Source organism: Ursus arctos, unplaced genomic scaffold (assembly GCF_023065955.2).
Source record: "Ursus arctos isolate Adak ecotype North America unplaced genomic scaffold, UrsArc2.0 scaffold_17, whole genome shotgun sequence".
Classification (NCBI taxonomy): domain Eukaryota; kingdom Metazoa; phylum Chordata; class Mammalia; order Carnivora; family Ursidae; genus Ursus; species Ursus arctos.
Window position 1 is genome coordinate 16,728,198 of NW_026622841.1, and position 24,699 is coordinate 16,752,896.

The window sequence follows — 24,699 nt, forward strand, 5'->3', positions numbered from 1 at the left end:
CCTTCAAAATGGTGCAAACCAAAGATGGAGCAGCGTGATAAAGGTCACCTGAACAGCCAAAAACATCTCTCAACACACGGCAATCAAGATGATACAATTCCACACTAATACTCAGTCATCCACTTTGAAAAGTCATAACGCACAACCAAAAGCCAAACAAAAAGTTCCCTCAATGTTTCACGATCATATCCTCAAACCGGTCATCAAATAAATCCAGGGGGGAAAATCCATTCCAAAATGTAAGGAGCTTGTTGTTTGGATGGAGCACTCAGTGGCTGGTAATTACTAGGTAAAAGAAAATTAACTGATAAAACTTTTCATCCCACTATAAACCATGAAAAGCTGCAGAGTCATCATTTGCTTGGTGAAATTAGCAGCTGTCTTTCTGTACTCATTTCACCAAGAGGGAGAGAGCAAGAACACAGGAGAGACACAGGAGAAATAAAAGCCAAAATCTGTCCTAGGGCGCCTGTTTCCACAGCTGGAGACAGGGCACTTACCAGTCTATATACAGCCTCCGGGTTAGGTATTTAAGTGGCCAGTGTTAAGTTGCATGACCTCCGCAATCTCCCCGTTAACAAGTCCCCATGCAGCTCTGCCTAGCCCTGGTCCAGAAGCCAATCTGCTTCAAAAACACATTTCTTACTGCCCCACAAGTGTGACCACTCTTGTTCAGTATTACTTAACGGGACAAAAACCCAAAGACAATAAATTATATAACAAGGGCCAACCCTCCATAGCAAAAGGGCCATTAGGAAGAACTGATCAAACTTTCCATGCATTTAATTGTTAAGAGACTAGACTCAAGTTTTGTGACATTCTCTCACCTTTATGAGAACCGGTTATTTTTAAATGAAACATTATCACAGGCTATATTTGTAAGCAGCTTTTAAATGCATTTCCAACATCGACATGTTGGGACACTGGCAGATTAATCTAAAGTAATAAATTTTTAAATTCTTTTATTCAGAAGGGGGCAAGGAGGGAGCGGGGATCATCTGGATCTTCCAAACAGTTATTTGACTTTTAGGATCTAAACACACGGTGTCTTCTTACACACTAGCTAGTTTTATGGGCCTCTACCAAATACTGGGCTACAAATCATGGTCCCAGAACTCAGCCAGACGTTGTTACAATGGCCCGAAGCAGGGAAACTCCCAAAAGGAGGAGGATGAAGTTTGTTTTAATTAGCCTGCCGAAGAAGCTTTCTGGGCTTGACTCGGTCCCTTCAGACCCGGCGGTCACACGCAAACGCTCGCCAACTTACCGGGGCGCCAGCTACCGTGGAACCAGGGCTACTGGCGTTATTCTCCTCCGGATTCTGGGGGGCTTCCTCCGGCCCCCGAGTCACGAGAATTCTGAAGTGCTGTTGCCCCGCATTTTGATCTTGCCTGATCTTAAACGTGCAGCCCTGCCCCTGTGGCGTCCTTTCCACCGAGTTCGTCCTGTGGATTTCGGGAGCCCCCCTGCGGCCCCGAGGCGGCGTCTCCGGGTGGCCCGGGTGGCCTCGCTCTTCCGTGGGGCTCCCGCGCTCTGCGCGGGGCTGCGTGGGGTACGAGGTGCTCCGCTCCAGCCGGATGCGAGGGTACCTCACCAGCCGGTCCCCCTTCGTGCCGGTGAAACCGAAGTTGAAGTCACCGCCCAGCCCCGGAGCGCCCGGTTGCGGCTGTTGCAACTGGAAGACGAAGCAGCGCTTCCCGGAACTTCCAGAAGCATCCGGAACATGCTGCAGGGACCAGCGCCTGGGCTCCGGCGCCGAAGGGTTGCTCTGGCCGTCGGCCCCGAAGGGCGTCAGCCTCACCTGGCGCACGTCGGCGCTGGAGGCGCGGTGCTGGATCCGCAGCCCCCCGCCACCCTCGGGGCCCCGGGCGGCTCTCGGCTCGGCCTCGAGGAGGCCGTCGCAGGTGGCGGGGTCCGGCGCTCGGCGGCCACATGTGCCATTGAGCTGCGGGCCCGGAGCCCGGGCCACCCTAGGAGGCGAGCTCCCGGGGCTCTCGGGTTCCGGGGGTTCTGGGGGCTCCGGGCAAGCGGCCCGACGTGCCGAGCCCGCGTCGCCGTCTGGACCCTCGGGCGGCGCGCCCCGCGTCGGGGGCCCCGTCTGCTGCCTTACGCTGCAGCGAGATCTGCACGGAGGAGCTGCGGGTGGGCCGTGCGTCGAGCGGGCCCAGGAGCTGCGGGATGAACATGGACGTGCTGCGCTTGAGCGCGCCCACGGCCTCCTGCAGGCCACCGCCGTCCTCCGCGCCGTGCTGGGCGAAGGCGTGCGGGCCGCTCCTCCGCGGCAGCGTGTGGAATGCCATGAAAAAGTCGTCTTCCCTCTCCTGGTCTAGGATCTCGGACTCGGGGGCTGTGTTGCTGCGCCCGGAGCCAAAATGAAACCGAAGCCGATGGGCCATGGTGCCCAGGGGGGCAGGGAGGGAGAGGGCGAGCGGCAACAACAAGCCCGGCACTGCCAGAAGTCAAAAACCGAAGGCACAAACTCCAAGAAAAAGTGTCCCATCTGCCAAACCGTTAGCACTGCGGCACCAAGAGCGACAGATAGCAGAAATAACCCAAGTGGCAAGCGGCATTCCAGGCATGATTGGATAAGAGCAAAAAGCTCTCATCCGCACTGTGACAGAGGGTAGGATGGCCAGAACCACATGACCGCGGTCTCCCCCTCCAATGCCAGCTTGTGGACTTACTGGAGTTTTCCCCCCTCTCTCGCTCTCATTTTTTTTTTTTTTTTTTTAAACAGCAAGAGCCTGAAACAGCACCTTCCCAGCTGCTGCTTTTCCATCAGACAGGAGTGGCCCCAGCAGGGAGCTCTCACAGCTGACTAAGGCAGCAAACACAGTCCAAGCCATGCTGCTATAAATCTAGACCGCATCAAATTCACGGGACAGTTCTTTCCGAACGAGGCAGGACACTCGGACTCCCTAACCAATGCCTGAGGACCGGCACTGAACACATGAGCATACACCGTATTTCCCCCACCTCCCCTAGCAGACCAAGCACCGACAAGGAAAAATGCCCTGGCTGCAAGAAAACCCTTTCACAAGCATCGGATATTATGTTTCTCTGTTATTTATGATATCACCACACTACCACGACGGAATGCAAACTAATAAAAGGTACTATAAATATGATTACACACCCCACAGAATGAGTGTCCCTTTAATGCTAAATAATTAGACCATGATCTGCAAGTAACAAAATAGCTAAGCAGAGGGAGGCACAACTCACAACACCGGCAGTTAGCTGTCTGCCTCCTACTACTGTATTTTTCATTTAATAGGGGTGTGTGTGTGTGGCGATCTCACTCATAATATGACTGTCAGACAGAAGTACCAGAGAAAAGGAGCCCAGCTGGAGAAAACATTCTCTCCTATATGCCAGACAGGAGAAAAAAACCACCACCACACCCCGCCCCCATCCCCACCAAAAAAGGAAGGAAAATTGAGGAAGGGTGTGAATGTGGTTTTCATAGTGAGTTAACTTAAATACCATACAGAAAGAAGGCTGCCCAGAGCTGTTTTCCAGGGAGAAGTCAGCAATATTATCACAGGCATGGAATCTTACCATTTTTGTGAAGGGCCAAAAAGGACCCAAGTAATAAAGGTCCATGTTCAAAAAACTGTCATCAGATTTGTGGTCAACTTGGATATATTCTGCGTCTTTCAAGCTTACTATTTTCCATGATCCAGAAACATCCGTGATTTAACAAAGCAGCTTATTTAGGAGGGAGTCAAAAAAAAAAAAAAAAAAATGGGAGGGGAAAATACCAAAAGCTGCAAAGAGTGACAAAAAGTTTATTTTAAAATCCACCAAGCATGACTTTGTCAACAGCTCTAGAATTGGTGTGGAGGATTAACCCCGTGTTCACATACGTGCAAACCTGTTTTCCAAAGACATGTGTTTTAAATGCCAAAACTGATCTCCACGAGAGAAGTGGAAGCTCGTTCGCTGAAATGCTCAAACTGCTGAGTACCAGTACCGTCATGTGTGTCTTAGCTGGATGCAGAGAAGCACCGCACACCCCACCAGTTTTCAGTGAACGGTGAAACAAAACACTCTGCAAACAGCCTGCAGCAGAGCTAGGTATGAGGATCATAAAACAACAATTTCCCAGATAAAGTGTGTATTCACCCAGGATTTCTGAGAGCTCTGCATTCAAAGCCCTTTTGGGTTTGGAAGTCTAGCTTGGGGTCCACAGTGAGGTCATCTCAACAGAAGTCATCGTTTTAGTAACAGAAATGGAAACTTTTTTTTTTACGCCAAATTTCTCTTACTAAAAAGAAAATTAAATAATGAATTATAACTCATGTGACAAGAGGCATTTCTCCCTTAAATCTGACCGTCTCTTCACCTTGGAAAACATATTGGTATACTCAGTAAATGAGGAAATAAGGGTTAGTCTGCAGATGTATCCAGGTCTCCAGAGACTGACTTCTACTCTACTCAACACTGCCCAATGCAGTACTTGCTGGATAAGAGATGGAACGCTAAGAACTGCACCCTCATCAGAATCTCTCACTCAATGTAATAAGAAAATAACTTCATACACACAGCAAAAGTGATTTCGTTATTTGGTACTACTCATTATCACCCAAGGTATAAAACGGTGAGTTCAACGTGAAGCCACCAAGACCCCGTATATGTTAATAGAAAAGGCATCAGTACAGTAGGACAGAACCTGTTGGCTTTCCAATTTGGAGAATAAGACCAAGCCCAGGGGATGAACTACACTCCCGAGTTCCCTGATGAGCGTAAAAGGCCTGGCTATTCACCACCACTGGTCCGAGGACTTAAGAGAACAGCAGATTCCACTGTGGTGTTACCACTGGCTGCTGTGTTTAAATTACGTAAAGGCTCTAGACCTCACGTGTCTCAAGTGCAAGGACAGAGAGTTACGCAAGGTGTATTATAAGGCTCCTCCAAATATATTCTATTAAGTTTAAGCTACTCAAAAAAACTTGGGAGTTTCAGCTGAAATCAGCAGCAAGAAGGGTTTATAAGAACTCTCCTTTTTTGTTTGTTTCCAGATTTTATTTAAATTCTAGTTAGTTAACAGATAGGGTAATATTAGTTTCAGGTGTAGAATTTAGTGATTCATCACTTAGGTATAACACCCGATGCTGACCATATCAAGTGCCCTCCTTGAGCCCATCACCCACCTAGCCCGCCCACCCCGCACCTCCCCTCCAGCAACCCTCAGCTCGTTCTCTATAATTAAGAGTCTATTTTATGATTTGCCTCTCTATTTCTCTCTTTTTTTTTCTTCTTTTTTTTTTTTTTTAGTAAGAACACTCCTTTTAACCAAGAAATAGACACAAGTATCATGGAAAGTAAATCTAGATACAACTAACAACAGACAACTCGGAGTTGTAATCCCACTTCTGAGAGTTCCTTCAGGGCTTACAGAGAACATAATAATGTTCATATTCACAGCTGGAATACTTGGTTTGTGGGTACCTGATGAATACACTCTAGTTAGCTGATTCTGCCAAAATGCTTTAAAGCCAGATGTGATGCTGAAATTCCATTTTTGAAATGAAATCCTAATTATATAGACAGATAGGTAGTATGTCCATATCTTACCTATCAATGCATATGTAAAACGTTTCTATGATTTTTATGCCTCAGGCATATCTTTGGTTCTTTAAAGGTACTTTCCATGAATGTCCCTTGAGAAAGTACCCTTTCTAAAACACAGCTTAATTTTGCCTGCTAAATATAGATTCACTTTTTGCTATATACTGTTAATTAGATTTTGTTTTCCCAAAGAGAATGACCAGAGATTCATGACTGAATGGGTGAAAGGATTGTAGTCTGGCTTTTATTGAAGGTTTGTTTACATGAATGATGGCCTCTTTAAAGGTTTCCCTAACATTGCATATTCCCAACATAAGAGCAGAGGCATATGGTTTGATGTAACACTAGTGTGATTTTCACTACTACTGACTATGATTAAACATGCATGTATACAAACTTTCTGTCCTAGCCATACAAATATATTTGTTAGAGCCACGAAACAGTAACAGGACAAAGAGAGTTTGTGGGGCGGGGGCATATGTGCTGGCAGAAGCGCAGCACTGATAACTGCTTTAAAACTCAGTTTTTGAAAAATGAAGCAAAAATCAAGAACTGGGACCCACTTACCAATCTGTTTTCATCAAATACTTCAAACAGGAGTCTGTGATTAGATGGGTTTACCTATAAAGGGGACAAAAACAGTATTTTCAAAAATGTGCAGAAATAATTCAAAAGATAAAAGAAGAGACACAGAATGAAATGCTTTATAATGCACCCAGATCATTTGTGTCATCTAAATAATTAACATGCCACTCTTCTAGAAATCCTGTGTCTACTAAACCACATTTTCTATTATTGACTTCTAGATTATTCTATGCCTCATATTTAGGCGTATTAGAAGAATAAGATGCTTTTGGCTGCAAAGAAAATTTTAAATAGTTTTAGAAAGTTTCTAAATCTCCTCTACAAAAGGCATGGAGACCAAGGTGACATCTTCACAAAGGTCAGTGCCTGAGGAAATCTCTTAGGCCTATAATTATAATGAAAACAGCAGTGACAAAAATGAAGAGAATAGTAAAAGGAGCTATTTACTATTGTATGCTTATTTTGGGGGCACTATCTCCTTATTAAATATCAAAAATGCATGACCTCATTTAATCTTGACAGCAACCTATGGTGTGTAACTGTCCCCCCAATTTTGCAAATGGGGAGCTGAAACTCTGAGGGTGAAGTCACCTGCCCAGGAGCCCGTAAGTAGTATGTGAGGCAACCCGGACCCCCCAACCAGGTCCAACCTGCTTATCTCCAGAGCCCGCACTTTGAAATTAGAAGAAATCAAAGATGCACACCACTTCCAACAACCGTGGGATCAGAGTTCCTGGGGGCTTTCAGTGTCTTTTTGCTTCTATCTCTTTACCAAAACTTCACCAAAATGACAAGAATCATCACCCAGGCTCAACGATCATTTATTAAGTACCAACCACATGGGATACATGGTAGTAGCTTTCTGATTTACATCACCACATGGAAACGGCCCTATCAGGTGAGGACTTCTCTCTCCTCCCAGCGAACGCCTGTCTTCACTCGGAGTTCCAGGGTCACAAAGGCGGTAAGTGGTTGAACCAGAGATGGGATTCTGGTCTATTGTTACTAATTCGGGGCTGCTTCACCATGGAAAGGGAAACAAAGTTTGACAGTACAGCACGGAGGGTGTCATGGGCTTCAGGCCCCTCGGCTTGCCCTCCGCTTAGTGACAGAGCAAGCAGATGGACAGGGGATCTAGTATCTGTCTGAAAGCCCTGTGAAGGCTGTGCTAACCAAAGCGTCCACAAGGCCCCGGCTCGGAGCAGCACACAGTAGGTGCTCAACTGAGATTTGTGGAATGAATAAAACCAAGCCCCTTTTTTAAAAAAGCCAAGAAAAATAAGAGTTTAGGAACTGCCATAGCCAAGATAAGTTGACAAAATCTTGGATGTACTAAAATTTACATAAATGTGGCCCGGGTGTTAAACTGAAAGGAGTCTAAGTAATTTGAAGTTTTACAAGTGGAAAGCTGTATTTGAGACTTAACTAAGGGCCAATAACATCTATCCGCCCCCATTAGCTTTTCAATCCTTCACGAAGTAATTTAAAATGCATCTGGTAGAAGCTACCCATAGGACCCACCAAGTATTAAAGTATCAGTGCCATATTTCAGCTCTGAACGTAGCAGAGAACAGACGTCGTAGATAGTGACCGAAGGTAGGAACACATAAAATACTACTGCGATTGAAAGAAAAAAATCAGGACCAACTGTAATGGATGTAATGGTGGTATTGTTCTTTGGGAATCTACACTAATCTGAAGATCTCATCTGGAGCATTCGTGGAGGTAAAGAAGTTTTTAATATCACAGCTATACAGGCAAAGTATATTCATTTTGAAGGGGGGGGGGACCCTTTCTTTCCATGCAACAGATGAGCAGTTCAGTATTTCCAAAATTTTAGTACAAAAAATAATAGCAACCACCACAAAAACTCCTTGAATAGCAATCTCCATTAATTCACACAATTGTCATTTCTACATATAGCTCTTCTAGGCGTTAAACATGCAAGGTTGAGGACATTTTACCTAACTTAGTGATATTTAAAGTCCAGAAATAGTTTTATACTACCCTTGTACATCACACACGTTTGAATCACAAAACTCTCCCTCCCCAACTAGAACATGACTGGTAATTTTTACACTTCGTTTTAATCATGTTGCCTCTGTCGCTTTATTTTATCTCTAAAATCGTTCATAACCCATGTCTCATAGAAATAATTACATTATTGTTTTAATTCTATTTTACCTTATTTTTAAAGAAAAATTTGAGTAGAAAAGCTAAAATATGGTACTTGGGTAACTTTTTTTTTTTTTAACTTCTCTAAAACACCCCCAAATGAAATAAGTCCAGATTTTGCTACTACTAGGCAGTTTTAGAAAATTTAGGCCACATAAGGTGGTTATGCAGCCATTTCTCAAAAGAATGTCACATAAAAATTTAACAGCTTCTACTCAGTATGAATCTATTATGATAACAACCTAGTTATCAATAACAATTATTACCAAAAAATGAAAAACTTACTCTAAAATAAAACTCTTCATTCCACTTTGGGTTCAGCGTCTGGAAGAGAAATTATCTTGTAATATCTTTTACGGTCTTGGAAACATGAACAGTTACTAGCACAATGCAGTCCACGTATTTGCTTGAACGTTTTTTGGTGATTAAAAATAATAGCTAAGAGATATTCAAAATGGCAATAAAAAGCATTTAGTCAATTATCTGAATCTATTCTACAAACCAAACTAGACAGGAAGGGATGTATTTATGAAACAGATAATTTACAGATAAGAAACATAAATTGCATGCTATCAACCAAAAGGAATAATGTCAGGGACCTACAAAGAGCCATCATCATGAAAAATATGAAGATATTCTTCAAGAAATTCACATTCATATGATTATTTCATCAAGAAGGAAATGAATTCATTTCTCTTGACCTACCACAAATCTGTTTTGGAGAGTAAGGAAGCAGGTGGCAGAAAGGCGAAAGAATTCACTATTTATATAAATACTGAAATCTTCATGAAGAATATTTTATAAATAATAATACTGATGATCAGATTATAGTTCATGAAAAAAAAAAAACCTGCCAGTTATAAATCAAAGAGGATTCTCCCCAAAATGACCAGTGTTTAAAATCTTTACCTCTCTATCCTTCAGTCCTTCTCTCTATCCATTCCTCTGCCCATCCATCCATCCATCCATCTCCATATCAATCTATCTAAATATCTATCTCACAAGGATATGGAACAGATACTTTTGTCCTCAGTATGGACAAAAGATGGGCTGCCAAGCATCCTTTGAAACAAAGATGAAACAGATACTGTGCAAGAACCCATATATACATGTTTATGCATTTGGACATGCATAACACTCCTAAATACGTCTCTCAAAAATCCTACTTACAAACAGACTGAAAAGTCACCACCTCACCAAAGGCTACAGGTTATTTTTTAGTCTGAACCCTATTTGCCTTTATCAATCTAATCCTTTTCACATACTAGTCCACGAAGAAACAAAGAACACAAATGCATCCTACAAAACCACACAGAGAGAATTCACACAACACTGAACTGGCATTTTTGAAAAATCAGCACTTTGCCCACCCACAATCAAAAGGGAATCCAATCCGAAAAGGACGGGGCTTCATACTTTGAGCTGTGAATGGAGCCGGGGTTACAATGAGTGAGAAGGGGAGAGAGGAGAGAAGAAGGGAGAGATGCCAGGCGGGGCAGGCGGAGAGGCAGGGCAGGACCGGGCCTGCCGGGGGTTGGATGCAGTCCAGGACGCAGGCTGCCCAGAAATGCACGGGGCAAGAGGCAAATGACAGATGAGGGTAGAGCGCACCGACGGGAGCACCAAGGACCCGGCGGCCGGCCACGAGGCAGGAGGAGTACAGCAGTTCCAAAAGCAACCCGAGCGAGCGCGCGCAGCACAGAAATACTAACCGGGAGGCTCCGGGCGAGACAGAGCAGCCCCGCTCCGCGGGAGAGGAGGGAGGCGGCGGCCCGCCCCGAGCAGGAAGAGCCATGTCGGTATCCCCAGTCCCGACTCCGGGGGGGCTGTGGTTCTGGGCTCCCTCCGCGTCCGGGTGCCCAGGTCCCCCAGTTCGCCTGCGCTGCAGGGCGCCGGCCCTACCAGGCGGGGGCCCCCAGCTCGCTGCCGGCTGAAGCAGGGACAGCGCCTGACTCCGGGAACAATGGCCTCCACGCTGTGCAAGAGTCCTCCCCACTAATCAAAACACCGGCTCTTGTTTGCAAAACAGATTTTTAATGCCACTCACAAGGCCAGGTGGAGGACGAGCAACAATGGCTCTTCCTTACACAGAATGACCCGGTCAAGGAGCTCAGGTGTCTGCACAATGGCAGGAGAGTTAGCATTTTTTAAAGCCATCCTCTTCTCCACGAAATTATTATCACACCAAGTATTAGACTATCTATCCCACAAAAGGTGAGGGGAAACTAGGCGTAACTGATAAATAACACTGAAGCACAGAGAAAAACAGTACTTTGGATAAAAAACATGCATCTTCAATAAACACCCCAAATACAGAGTATTTACATTTACACACATTAATGCATACACACATACAGGGAAACATGGTGACAGATTAATTAAAATATGATGGAAACATCTTTAATGAAATAATGTAAGACTTAGAAAATAGATACACATACATGTATAGTTTGATTAATATTTTCATTTGTTCTCATGTAACTAAGCAAAATATTTTGCTTCCTTTGGTGATATTTGCATCAAGTTAAACCATTCCTTTTGTGTCTACCAATTACACAAACCACTCCATTTCATTAAATGTATTTTATTTTAAATGTCTTCATGAAAAATAACAAGCCAACAAGAACAAATCCTTGCCTTACTGTATTCTTTGCAGGGGAAAAAAAAACCCTGCTAATTGTAATAATACTTATTTTAAGAATATTGCTTTTACAATCAGTTAACTAAAAGCCAGAATGGGTATCTTGGATTAATAGTGAAATGCTTGCTCTATGTGAAATTTATAGATTTAGTACTGGGAGATGCTTAAAATAAAAATATTGCCAAACTTAAAATATAAACTTCTACAGAGGTAAAGTACTTAATTTAACTGGATTAAATTACAACTTACATGAAGTTTAATTAAGGATGGACACCTACCTTTTTAATTGTTTTTGTCTGTACCAAAGCGAGTTCTCTATTCTCATCCGCTACGTACAATGAAAGTTTCACATACGGATCACTGTAAGAAAATAGTTGAGATTTAATGGGATTATACTTTTCATTTAAAAAATACAAAAAGAAAGACAAAAACCTAAATGAAAATGCAAATATCAGTTAATGACCCACTTTATGTAAATTCCACAAATTAAGTAGTAACATTTTCAACATGCCTACTAAGAAAATATATAAGAAAAGTTTCTAGCAGCCAGAGTCAATGATACTTATTTAAAAGCAAAAATCTCTCTTAAATAAATCTTTAAAAGGGGGAGGGGGCACTTGGGTGGCTCAGTCAGTTAAGCATCCAACTCTTCATTTTGGCTGAGGTCCTAATCTTGGGGTCCTGGGATCCATCTCCATCAGGCTCCCTTCTCTGTGGGGAGTCTACTTCTCTCTCTCTCTCTGCCCCTCCCCCTGCCCACACATGCTCTCTCTCAAATAAATAAATCTTAAAAAAAAAAGGGGGGGGGGAATATCATGAAACATACACTAACTTTATTTTTTGGGGGGGGGAGAGGCAAACAGCGAGGTAGAGAGAGAATCTCAAGCAGGCTCCATGCCCAGCACAGAGCCCAACGTGGGGCTCGATCTCATAACCCTGAGATCATGACCTGAGCCGAAATCAAGAGTCAGACATTTAATTGACTGAGCTACCCAGGTGCCCCTAGACGAGCTTTAAAGATAATTAATTCAAAAGAACTGATCTGCCATATTTATTTTCCTAAACACAGATTCTGAAAAGATTACAAGAAAGATTATTAAAAGGCATATAAAATTTTTATCAGACTAGCAAAATCTAGCCAAAAAATTTAGTTTGCATCTTATTTATATTCTGGCTTCCACTATATAGGTAAAAATGACTGTTCCTTTAATGAAGGTAAAACAGGCATTGTTCATCTAAACCAACACAGATTAAAACAAAAACTCAAACCCCAAAGTACCAAAGTGCAGGAAATCAAGAGAGTCTGCCAAATGTTACAAATTTCAAAAAGGCTAGATTAACTGAACACTTTTAGCAGGAAGTATTTTAAAAGGACTACTTACTGTAGACTTTCTATTAAGTCTAAGTCCACTCACCTAGTCTTATTGAGTCTGGGATACCTCAAATCTAGTCAAACTATTACTCTTTAAGGGTTTAAAACCTAGGTTCTTTTGCTTCACACTGGAAATCCTGAAAATCATAGATAGGCTCTCATGTATTCAACTCTCAAATTTTCACTCATCTGATTACCTATAACTAATGACTTATTTCTAGCCACTTTGAAAATTACCCTTTGGGGGCCATGACTACTAACCCTTATTTTGCAACTTCTAGGATATTTCCAAAGATTACATAGAGCCTCGTAAAATTCGTTAGATTGATTTTTTTATTCAGTACCTCAATAAATATGCCATGATATCCTTTGAAGAAAGAGAAAGGTGTGGAAAAAACTAAAAGTTTGGTAGTAACAGGGCTCAATACCCAAAACAGAAATCAAAAGTCAGTGAAAAATATCGTTGGTATATATAGTATTTATGACCCATAAAATGCATCTTAATGGAAGCTACAACACATCTTCAAAAAAAATGAAAAACCAGCAGCAGAATTTGCTCGGTTACATTCTATTATCAGTATATATTTTTAAAGAAGGTAATTAGTCAATCCTTTGCCTCTTATCCATAAAGATCGAGATTATTTGATTAAAGAACATCAACCCCAATGTACCTCCCTCCTTATCCAGACACTCTCAGACTCAGAATAAACACGAATCAAGAGCCAGAACCTGATCCCGGCCTGAGGTCCCCCAAGGACGCCTTCCTAATTAGAACCATGGTCTGGGTGATGAATCAGGAGTCAATTTCTAAGGTCAGAGGCTCTCAGATTTGAGCGTATCAGAACTACTTGGGGAAGGGTGTGGTTGAAACACAAATTGTTGGGCCCCAAACCCAAAGACCCACCCCAACAGATTTGAGGGGTCTACAGATCTATAATTCGTATTTCTAATGAAGTCCTGGCGATCCTGATGCTCTTGACCCAAGGATCACACACTCAGAACCACAGTTCCAGGCAGTATTTGAAAAGAGTATTTTTCAGCTATAGAAACTAATTTTCTATTTCCAGCCACCAAGCTATTGCTAAAAAAAGCACAAGGTCTGATATCTCTGTTATCTCAAAAACAGGCTCTGAGCATGCCACAGAGATGTGCGTGAGCACTCGCACACACGCGCGCACACACACACACACACACACACACACACTCCTGCATTACAGAGAACACCATAAACTCTGCTGACTGCCATCTCTTGTTTTCACGGCCCTCGGCTATCATGGCTGCTGCTTATTACATAATCGCAATAAAGACTCAAGTGTTTGCTTTAATAGAACACGCACATCCTTCTACTATCATTTATTTGCTTCTCTTTGAATCCCCTGAATAGTTCACTGTAAGTGACACGTGCAGTTGGGAGTTGAGAGTGGGGTCTCTGAGTGGGACAAGGCTGGGACAGGAAGGCATGTGTGAGCATGTCATGAACGCTCATCCAGGTTGAGGTGGCTCCTAGGGTGTTAGCATGAACCGTCAACCAGGAAACTCCCCGGAAGACAGTGCACCATGGAGAGAGATCCCAAAGTGTGGTAAAAGGATGGTAAGAGGTTAAGTTCAAGGGGACAGGGCATAGGACATAGGATGAGCTGGCTGGTGACAAGACAGTAAGTTCAAGGGTGTAAGTTCAAGGGTGGTGGGCGGTGGGGAGGAAGGGGGCAGGAGAGTCACCCTGGTTGCTTCCACGTTCTTCCTCCCTTTCTGATGGAACAGCAGTACCATTCACATCAATGAGAACTTACTGAGCACCAACTACATTCCAAGGACTCCACTAGGAGCAAATACAAGAGCCAGTGAGCTGGGGAAAGGACTGAACAACAACAACAACGATTAAAACAACAAAGGCCATTAATGGGCATTTATGAATTGCCACAAGCCCAGCACCCCACCTCTACTAAGCACCCAGTCTGTGCTGGCGCACGCGAGTTCCCTACAATCGCTCACCGGATCCCCTGTGCAAGCTTATGAAGTCAGCACATTTTTCAGATGAGAAAATGAGAGCAATCAAGCAGCTTGCCCAAGGTGAAACAGCGAGCAGGGGAGGTGGGAAGGGATGCAAGCTGCTCGCCCCAGAACCCAGCTCTCCGCGAGTGCGCTACACAGCCTTGCTGCCACGCGCTGCCGGCTGACCACCAGCAGAGCTGGCTGGAAGGACCGTCTAGGGGCAGGCGTTCCTAACATTCTGCCAAGCTGGAAAACATTTTGTACTGTGACTGCGATGATGACCTAATTTTTATCTTCGCCGCCGTAATGTCTGGAGGAGGATCAAGACGCCTGGGCTGAGTGTCTACCTTTGGGGAAAGCCACGCCTCGAGATCTTATCTTCTAAACACCCTCAAATAACTAGCTGCATACCTCGGACAAGTCACTTCAACACACGGAACCTCAATTTTTGCTCTCTCCAAAATAAAGGGGTTAGACTCAATCAGTGGTTTTCAAACTGCAGAGTCTACAGAGCCTTTCTTCTGCATTGGCTATCTCCGGGAAACGACAGGCTGCCATTTCCCCTTTCGGCTGTTTTATATATTGGGCTTCCATGTTCGAATTTTGGGGGGGGCAGGGTTCTGTAATTAAAAAGTTTTAGGGGCGCCTGGATGGCTCAGTTGGTTAAGCGTCTTGACTCCTGGTTTTCAGCTCAGGTCATGATCTCAGGGCCGTGGGACTGAGCCCTGAGTTGGGGCTCCATGCTCAGTGGGGCATGTGCTTCAGATTCTCTCTCCCTCTGCCCCTGCCCATCCACCCCACTAGCGCGCCGTCTAATATTTAAAAATAAATAAATAAAACTTTTAAAGCTATTGAACTGCACGATCCCGTTCAGTTAGAGTATTCTGAAACTCCGAACAATTCAAACTCACTTCTCATCACTCATTATAACTACAACCTAAGTCCATCCTAAGTAAATACAGCTTGCCTACCTAAAGATACAGGAGACATGGGGAATAAAGCCCTAATCTCTACTAAGAGGTTCAGTCTGTCAGACCATAAAGGGTAAAGCCCACAGTTTTTGAGTATGTGAAATCACTTGATCACCACCGGGCTGAAATTTTCCTGTACACGTTATCAGCTTCTAATGAACCTACCTGCTACGAAAAACCTATTACCTAAACAACAAGCCCAACTAAAGGGGCACATGTATGTGTATGTTGGTGCATGTGAGTCTAGGGCAAGGAAACGAAGGCTCTCCGGGGTTTACAAGACTCAAGCATTTGAGGAGAAGCTGGTAGTGAGGTTTCCTATCCCTGGATGGCCTTCATTTCTGAACACGATGTTTTGCAGGAGTGGAGAAAGGAAAAAGAATTCAGTTTCCAGAGTCTTTTTCACAGCTGACTCCATATATGCCCTCCAATAAGGACAGCAGTTGTGGAAGAACCTTCTGGGCTCTCAAGTTCTACCTCTCAGATCCTCAACACATTCCATACCTTTGCCACAAAGGGCCAACTCAGTCCTGAGGTTAACGCTTAGTGAAGACGTACCTCCCCACTCCTAGACCGCTAGGAAGCTTAGGAAAGGCACAGAAGCAGCTCAGAAGGTTCCAGCGTGGGCAGTAGATACAGGGTGTGGAAATAGGTGTAGAGAGTTCTGGTTTTCATGTTATTCATTATACGTGCTTCGAAGATTTTGTTGTTGTGGGTAACCATGAATAATTCTTTTATAATAACAAAACAGAATAGGTGGGGCACGGAAGGAAACAGGCAAGAAGACCAACCCTCCCTCCTCTCAGGGTGCTTCTCCATTTGATGCCCTTGACCATTTCCACTGGCGTCTCAAATCTCCGTTTCACCCACTTTCTGACCTTCAGACAGTCACTTAACCACTCTTACCTTCAGACCGTTCATGAATGAAATGGGAACAGTTTTTAACTCAGACGGTTACTGTGAGATCAGATAAAATTGTGTATTAATATCAGTACGCACCCAACACCAGACACAGTACAAGTGCCTTACAAATGACAGCCACTGTAATCATGCTTCTGTTCTTTGCTCTTGCGAGACTTCTGAGGTTCTCTGTTGCTCCTGGCCCCCACCTCTGCTGTGATTGCAGATCTGATTTGCCCCTGATTACCTCCTAGTGCCAGCTGGGGGCTGGAACCACAGCACACTGAGCTCCATGCTTCCCCGTTTATTCACACTGCGTGGCAGCCCCCTGGGGATTTGGGGGGGGGGAGACAAACTGCTCATCGCTATTTACAGCAGAGCTCAGAATTCACTCCTGGCAACTAGTTCCGGTCCTAATGGCTGGTGTGTAGGACAACTCAGGGCCAGCATGAACATTACTCTCTAAGCAGCTCAATTCTTTGTGGATTAGAAGACAAATTCTATTTCACAGACCTTCGGCCTTCTCTGCACAGTAAAGTGCTGTAGGCACTACCTTCTTTCTTTTCAGCCGTAGAAGGAGACAACAAATTGATAGTAGGATTTAAGCATCCTACTTACTGATTGCCTACTCTAGTCCAGGCAAGGAGACAAGCAGAGGAAATAAGATACTCTCCCTACCCCATCTGAATGGGGCACAGAGAAGCAAAGCAATGATTCAGACAGAGTGTGCCGAGTACCCAGGAATACAGCACTCCACAGCAGTGGTTCCTGACCTTGTGCTCACCAGGGTTATCTGTAACAGGGTGCCTGTCCCCACCCCAGGCCTGCCAGATCACAATCTCCAGGGCTGGGGCCTGGGATTCAGCATTTGTCAAACGTCCCACAGGATTTCCACGCACTGGGAAATCTTGGCACACCTCCCAGAGAGGAAATCTGTGAGGCCGAGAACGGAGGACCAAGAGCTAGGTGAGATGTCTCCAAAGGGGAGAACATAAGCAAAGGTCCAGTGGCAGGCTGGAGCCAGGGTGTTTGGCACAGCTGCAGTCTGGAGGGCTTGGGCAGAAGAGGGAGCCCTGGCTCAAACCACAGGGAGCCTTGGATGCAACTGAAGAGCTGGCCATCGCCACTGGAGGGTCAGTCCTGGCCCCCCTCATTTGTAGCTGCATGACTGTGGAAAACTCCTAGAGCCTCTTTGTGCCTCAGTTTTACCATTCGTGTAATGGGGAGACTAGCAGTACTTCCTTTTGTAAGGAGGCTGTTAGGAGGATTGAGATATCAATAGTACCTGGTATACAGTGAGCACTCAATAAATGTTAGCTGCCTCCACCATGACATCACTATTACCATGCGGTTGTTGGAAGGGAAGATTCTTTGACCAGACTCATGACAAGGAGATGAACGGGCAGGTGGAGGGACCAGCTGGAAGGCTTCTGCACCGAGGACTGAGAAAGTCTAAACACAGAGGCAGTAAGGATGAAAAACAAAGGACTGGGAGCAGCCCGAAGGTGTGCTGCAAACACTGGGTGGCTTACTGAAGGTGGTAAGGTGGTCAGGAGAGGAGTCAACGCCAACGTCCACCCTTCCGCCAGGATGACCCTGTGCAGGCTCCTGCTACAGAACGGGCCTGGGCTTTCACCCCTTACTGGGCCGGCAACATCACCCATGGAGGAGAAGTCCAGGAATTCCAAGGCACCACCTACGGCCTTGACTTCATAACCAAAGTCCTTTCACACAGCTCCCGAAGTTTTAGGCCATCGCACGAGAGGCCCTGGAATCTTCTGTGTCCTGCCCACGATGATGCATTTGTATCTAAGTCTGCAAGGGCATACAGCAAAGGCTATGTTGTGTCCTAATGACGGAGTGTAATTTACACGAGCAGTGTGAAAGTTAGAACTGGCCTCCAAATCTGTATGTCTCAACTGGGCAAACCACAAAATGCATCCCAAAGGCTCTTGGGTTCCTCTGCATTTTTCACTGTGTATGTAAAGTTCAAAGAGAAAACGATCTGGGAGATTCAGGCTGTTCACTCACAAACAAGACCCCTCATCTGCGCACAGATGATGACTTTTGAGTGAAGAAACAGAAAGGTGTCATCACCGTATCTTGCACATAGGAAACACCAGAAACCACAGCAAATTGATCACTAGCAGACAGATCCTGCGAAGCGGAACGAAATCTTAAGGAATCTAACAAACGCCAAGATGCTCAACGAAAAAATCCCCAAGGACCTGCTCTGTCATGACAAGTCACCAAGAAACCTTCGTCACAAGCCCACCCTGATCTTGCAGAACTGCAGAGCAAAGAGCACTGAAACTGTTGTCCCGTTCATTCTCAGCATGCAGCCCAGCGCTGAAAAATTCCACTTCCTCTCTCTGGGCCTCTGTTCTGTTTTCTCCAAGAGACAAGAATTCAGAGATGGGTCTCGCTCCACCTTTGTCACCAGTAAGCAGAAACAGTGCAGACACGGCCATTTCTCAGGGAGAGATGGACAGAAGGCCTTCTGAGCTTGCCCACTGCTCAACCTCCAGGCCACCGTGGACGAGGACCGTCAGTCTGAGGCAACATTCACGGAGGGATGCTGGACGCTCTCCACCTGACTGGCTCAAATGGTCTAGCACGAACACGAATGTGTACAGGCGAATCCTTCTGCACAGATTACTTACTTATTTTGGTCAGACTAAACAGGCTTTGCTGAGATCCATGTATTTTAGAGGCGGCCGGAGGGCAGAGAGCTGCCTGCATTGGGCAGAGCATTGGAGATGGGTTCCGAGCAGGCTGCGGCCAGGTTGGAGTGACACTGCCTTGTCCCCCAGCCATTAAAGTGTCCTTCCAAGATATTTGGAGATCAGAGGAACAATGAGAAAGGTCTTCATTTCTCCACCATTTTTTCCTCCTAAGGGAAACACCACAACCATAGCCTGAAGGAAGCAATAATTCTTTCCTGTAACGTGACGTTGCTCAATATGCCACTGGGACGGCCTGTAAAAGGGCTGTGTCCTTTTTCCCTATTAGCCAAGAACAGAGGCCTAATGTAGCATATTACATCGTGCCGTAGATCAAATTTGTTTTGACTACCTGATGTATCTGACGCATAGAGACTTAGCTGACCCAGAGAAAGTCTCATTGGAAAACCTATGTGTTGAAGGTTTTCCTCATTCTTTTCAACTGCTGGCTACTATAGCCAGTGTTGCATAAATTACTGACATCTGTAATAAATAGCACAAAATAAAGAAAAATATTACCTAGAATGCGCGACAGACTAAAACACATGAATCCAGCAATATTGTTGGAACTGAACTTTTTAGTCTAACAAACTGTCAAAGATGCTTTCTGAAGAGGCAGACATCTGAATACTCCGGGAAAGAAATGATTCCAAGTTTTCTGAAAAGCAACATGGCAGGAGGTATCCAGTATAAAGGGTTGATGCCTTCAATTCAACAAATCTATTTCTAAGGATTAATCCCAAAGAAATAATGAGACACGCAAGCAAATGTTTACCTACAAAAGATATTCATTACAGTATCATATATAAAAAGAAACTAGAAGAAATCTTTCAGTCCAATAGAGAAATGATTGAAAAAACTACGGTATCATATGTGCTAGAACATTAAAGCCCTGAAAATCATATTTTCAAATAGTATTTGTAAGTGGGAGAAAATTATGGTATAACATTAAGGAATAAGCAGGATCTAAAAATTCTACATACATTTGAAAATAATTAAGAAAAAAACATAGCTAAAGCTAATAGTTGTTCTCTCTAGATAAGTTTATGAATTATGTTTATTTTCTTCCTTGTAGTTTTTTTCCTAAATTTTCTACTGTGAGCAAATACTTTTTTTTTTTTTTTTTTTTTTTTTAAAGATTTGAGAGAGAGAGAGCATGCATGCACATGGGCAGGGGGAGAAGGAGACAGAGAAGGAGAAGCAGATTCCCCGCTGAGCGGGGAGCCCAACTTGGGGCTCCATCCCAGGACCCCGAACTGAAAGTCAGCTGCTTAACCGACTGAGCCACCTAGGTGCCCCAGTAAGTACTATTTTTATAACTGCAAAAAAGTCATGAAAATACCAGTAATAGTTACACATATGTTTCAACCATAAAAAAACTCTTCGACAAGGCACTGAAACTGTTAATCTCACGGCTAGTCTGCATTACCGTAACAAACCCAAGAGAGCTTTTTTTTTTTCCTACCCAGCAAATAGCCTTAAAATGGATGAGTACTGAAGACTTTTGAAAGAATATGCATATACATTCCAACCCTTGAGCCCTAATGAAAGGTATGAAATATGCTTTGAAATACACCACTCGCCACCAATAATGGCAATGAGTTACTCTATGCAATCTTTCAACAAATACAAGACAGCCATGGGTCGGTTTACAGGCAAATGAATTCTTATGCTGGTTCGAGGTAGGTTAAGGGAGGCATTAAAACTTTACAGCTTAGGTGTACTCTGTGAAACTACTAAAAAAAAAAATCTACTTTTCGATACTTCAGTTATGATTTTGTTGTTGGGAGCAACTAGTGGCCTACTCGTATCCTAAAACCTTCCCTGTCATCTGAGCCTTGAAATTGCTAGTCAAGACTGACTCTCTCCTGGTCCCTCGCCATCTACGACCAGGGCTCTCGGGAGGTCCCAAACTTGGGTTAGAGAGAGCCGTGGGAGTCCAGAGGGGGTGGGGGGAATTCCTGCACGCCGATCTGTCTGTCTCTAACACACGTACATAGTTTTCTTTATATCTAGGTAGACATGCAACAGCCCCCGAAAATATTTAATCTAGAGTTCGTTTAAAAAAAAAAAAAAGACTGTTTAAAACCCATGTTTTCTTATGTTGCAATAGTATAACTATCGTTCATTTCATATTGTCGCTAGAAAACTGTTTCACCTATAAATTACTGATGTTCACACAGTTGCCAAAGGAAGCATAGTTACAACTTGCCCTTATCTCCAGCATATTCTCTGTTTTTTCCCCATATACATGCAACTACCGAAGGTTAAGAAAACACTTCTTTCTAGTAATGCTTTAACAGAGCAGAGAGCAGCTCACAAAACCACAAGGGAAAACAAAACAAAACCTCCCTTTTCAGAAACTAATAATTGATTTAATTCCCCCAAATAGTCACCACCAGAGGCAAAGGGCTGTGGCAGGCACCCACAGCGGAGGTCAAAAAAGTGGATGGCAGGGGACAGATGAGGAGGGGCCCTCAAAGAGGCTGTCTACCCCCCCCCCCCGAGAAACCAAAGTCAGATGAATGTACGTAATGCAGGTATGTTGCCTTCACGGAACTGGCTGTGTATATTAAGAACCCAAAGAAGCTCATCAATTTTTACGATTATTCTAAGACGATCTGAAATGCAGGGAATGCCTTATGAACAGAAGTAATAACTTCCAGTAACAGTGATCAAGCACTTCCTGGGTGAACAGCATTGTACTTGGGGCCTTATGTATACACCATCTCTAATCCCTCAAACAGTCCTGCCAAGGAGGATGTTCGTATCCCCATTTCATGAATAAGAAAAAGATGTCCTAATATATATGTGTACACACGATATGCTATGTAGCCACTCAAATAGTATTAATGAACTTTAGTTGCCTTTAAAAAGTTGAAAAAATTGTATATTACAACTATAAAAGCAAATAAAACTATTGCACTATAAATATACCAAACTATAAAATAGTGTTTATTACTGCATTAATGAGACCACAAGTGATTTTTTTTCTTCCTCTCATTTCTCATATATTATTCCAAGTAAGAGAGATGTGTTACTGTTTTGCTGGGAAGGTGACAGAGCTAGTGGGTTCCCCCCAGCTCCGGAAATGGGCCCAAATGGCAGCAACTAGAAAATTCAAGTTAAAAATATCGTATGTGTGCCTATTAAGTAGGTGGGGCGGGGGACGACATTTAAAACTTAAACAGGAATCTCTGATTTAACAGCCAGAGGGTAAATATGAGGGTAAAAAGGTCTCAAAGAGCCTTGAAAGAAAGGTATACAACACGGTAAGTGGAGTGAAAGGGAGTATCTTACTTTTCGTAGTATCTACATTCAATGTCCTGTTGGCTGGGGGCCTGTGGCAATGAGTAATGTTTAATTACCAGGCCACAGCACCTCCTTTCTTATCCCTTTAGGAGGTTCTAAGAATCCATTCTGCCAAAGGCCTCAAGGGTTGTCCCACACACACGTTCGAGGGAGGGAGCAATTCAAATCCGAGTGCTTGTGAGAGAAAGTACCCATCCATGTTCCAAACAGCTGAGACGAGACTTCGCACAAGAGTCTCGCTTCTGAAAAGGTCATTCAGGAATGTGGGGGGCACATGCACACTCACAAACCACATACACACACATGGGGAGGATGCCACAGCCTCAGAGTGTTTGCAAAGTTCAGGGGGTTTAGTGCCTTAATATAAGACTAGAACAACAAAGTTAAAATGACTTGGACTGTCTTCAAGTAGTATGGTGGTTTTGTCTCTCAATACGCAATAACATCAGGGAAACCTTCAGGCAAACAAGACCATTATATCAAACACAATTGCATGTATCACTAATTTCAAATTGTCATGATAGTTCAGAGGTACTTTTAATCCTTTTCTTCAACCTTTATTGACTAGGCACATTTGTTACCTCCCCAGGACAGCAGCACGTAAAGCAGCAGGCAATAACCCAGATCCTAAGGGCCCTAACTTTAAGGATCCTAGATAACGGTAAGCACATATGGCACATACTCAAGCCAAAGCCATGTAACTCCAGTTCGCTTCATATAAACATTAAATACCCCTGAGATGCTCTGGCTGAACGCAAATCTATGACCTGAATCATCTCCCCACTACCTCCCAACACAGTCCCAGACACGGTTCCATGAACAAAAATTCTACCTGGAAAACACATTTCTTTAAATGTGCATACAGTTGTAAAAAATGCACATGTGTGCATGTGCACACACACACACGCACACACAAAGCCTTTTGTATGCATTTAATTCATTTAAAAAAAGGTCCCAGAAGAATGTCCATGGGCAGTAAATCCATGACAATATAGCCTCAGTATAAAAACGGTACTTTCAAATTTACCACACAATTAAATTCCATGTCATCAGTCTTCACTCATCTTAAATACTTAAGTAGCTATCCTACTTACTCAAATGAATAATCAGCATAACCCAGAAGCCATACGTTTTCACAGACCAATTTCTCTCTAACATTGCTTGTACATTCACTGACCACAGAATTCATTCCTGCCTGCAAAAGTGCTATCCACTCTAAATGTTTATGTACATTGGTTTGCACAAAGAGTTACAAGCTTTCAGAACTCCAAAGAAGTAAAACAGACAGGAATTCCAAGTAGTAGTTCAGGCAGACATTCTCTGGGAGGGGCAAGCATGTTAATAACAGATGCATATAAGGCTATCAAGAAAGCCTGCAAATACGAATGGCTCTCCCATATAACATCTGAGAAGAGAGCCACATCCTCCTTCCAGAACTTTCCTTCAGGGCTGTGCTGACAGAATCCTGGGCTGGCTGAACAAAGGTTTCAATCTTACAAGTCCTATGGATCCTAAATGATCGTGGGACCTAAATGCTAAATCATCCCCAAAGAAGTTCTTTTGAAAACCATACAGTCCAACTCTATTATTTAAACAATATTTTATACTCCAGAAGAAATAGAAATCTGCTCAATCTATTTAACTATCCAGGCCAGAGAAGGCAATGTCCATGGGGCACAGACAATGTCACCACATAAGAAGTCTTGTGTCACAGAGGATACTGCTCCTATGAAAACTTGGGAAGTTGGCGAGCTTTATCAAGGAAACTTTCTAATATTCCCCATCTGTGCCCCGCATCCCGTCACAAGACAGCTCCTCCTGCACCTGCAGAGTCGACACCTCACCTTTCTCCAGGAACCTACGGAGGGCTTCCATCTCGCTCTCACTTGGCAGTATCTATACCGCGATGGTGTCTGCCCACAGTAAAGATGAACTAGAACGCAGAATACCCATGCACACCCTGTCTGTTGGACGTGCACTAAGAAGAGGGCTCAAAGGCAGACAGGTCCGGTCTCCAGCACACGGCGCCCTCACAATGGCGTGACCTGGGGATTAAGAATTCCTAGAGCAGAGGTTCTCGAACTGAGGCGGGCATCAGAATCGCTTCTGACAAACACAGGCTGCCGGGTCCCAAACCCTGAGGTAGAGCAGGGTAGTCTGCATTTCTAACAATCTGCTCGTGTGCCTGCTCCCCCCACTTTGGGAAGCCATGAGACTCCGCTTCTCCCTCTTGGTTTCTCCAGGATCCGGCACCATGTGTTCATTCAACTCAGTATTCCTGACCCCACTATCCAATCATTCCTGAGAGGGCGAGAGGAGGGTAGCCTCACCTCTACTGCCAAGGTCCTTGACGCTTGACACTGCCCTTGGTTACCGGGGTTATAGGAAGGGCAACCTACAAGCCTACCTGTAATTTTAATTAACCAGTCGGTACCGCTTTTTGTTTATTTCAAT

At 44.1% G+C, this 24,699-nt stretch overlaps 1 protein-coding gene across 11 annotated transcripts in view; it reads right to left on the minus strand.

Annotated features, from left to right (window-relative positions):
- NEDD4L (NEDD4 like E3 ubiquitin protein ligase) overlaps positions 1-24,699 on the minus strand; it is a 332,508-nt gene that overhangs the window by 136,211 nt on the left and 171,598 nt on the right. For 4 of the 11 annotated variants that reach the window (XM_057313368.1, XM_057313371.1, XM_057313369.1 and 1 more), the window contains exons 3-5: positions 11,254-11,335; positions 8,620-8,658; positions 6,142-6,195 (exon numbers count right to left, since the gene is read on the minus strand). In XM_057313368.1, the coding sequence (XP_057169351.1) occupies positions 6,142-6,195; positions 8,620-8,658; positions 11,254-11,335 (175 nt within the window). Of the gene's footprint in view, positions 1-1,267; positions 2,286-6,141; positions 6,196-8,619; positions 8,659-10,046; positions 10,191-11,253; positions 11,336-24,699 lie in introns of those variants that run through there. The other 7 variants (XM_057313370.1, XM_044383041.3, XM_057313367.1 and 4 more) reach the window with 5 other exon arrangements.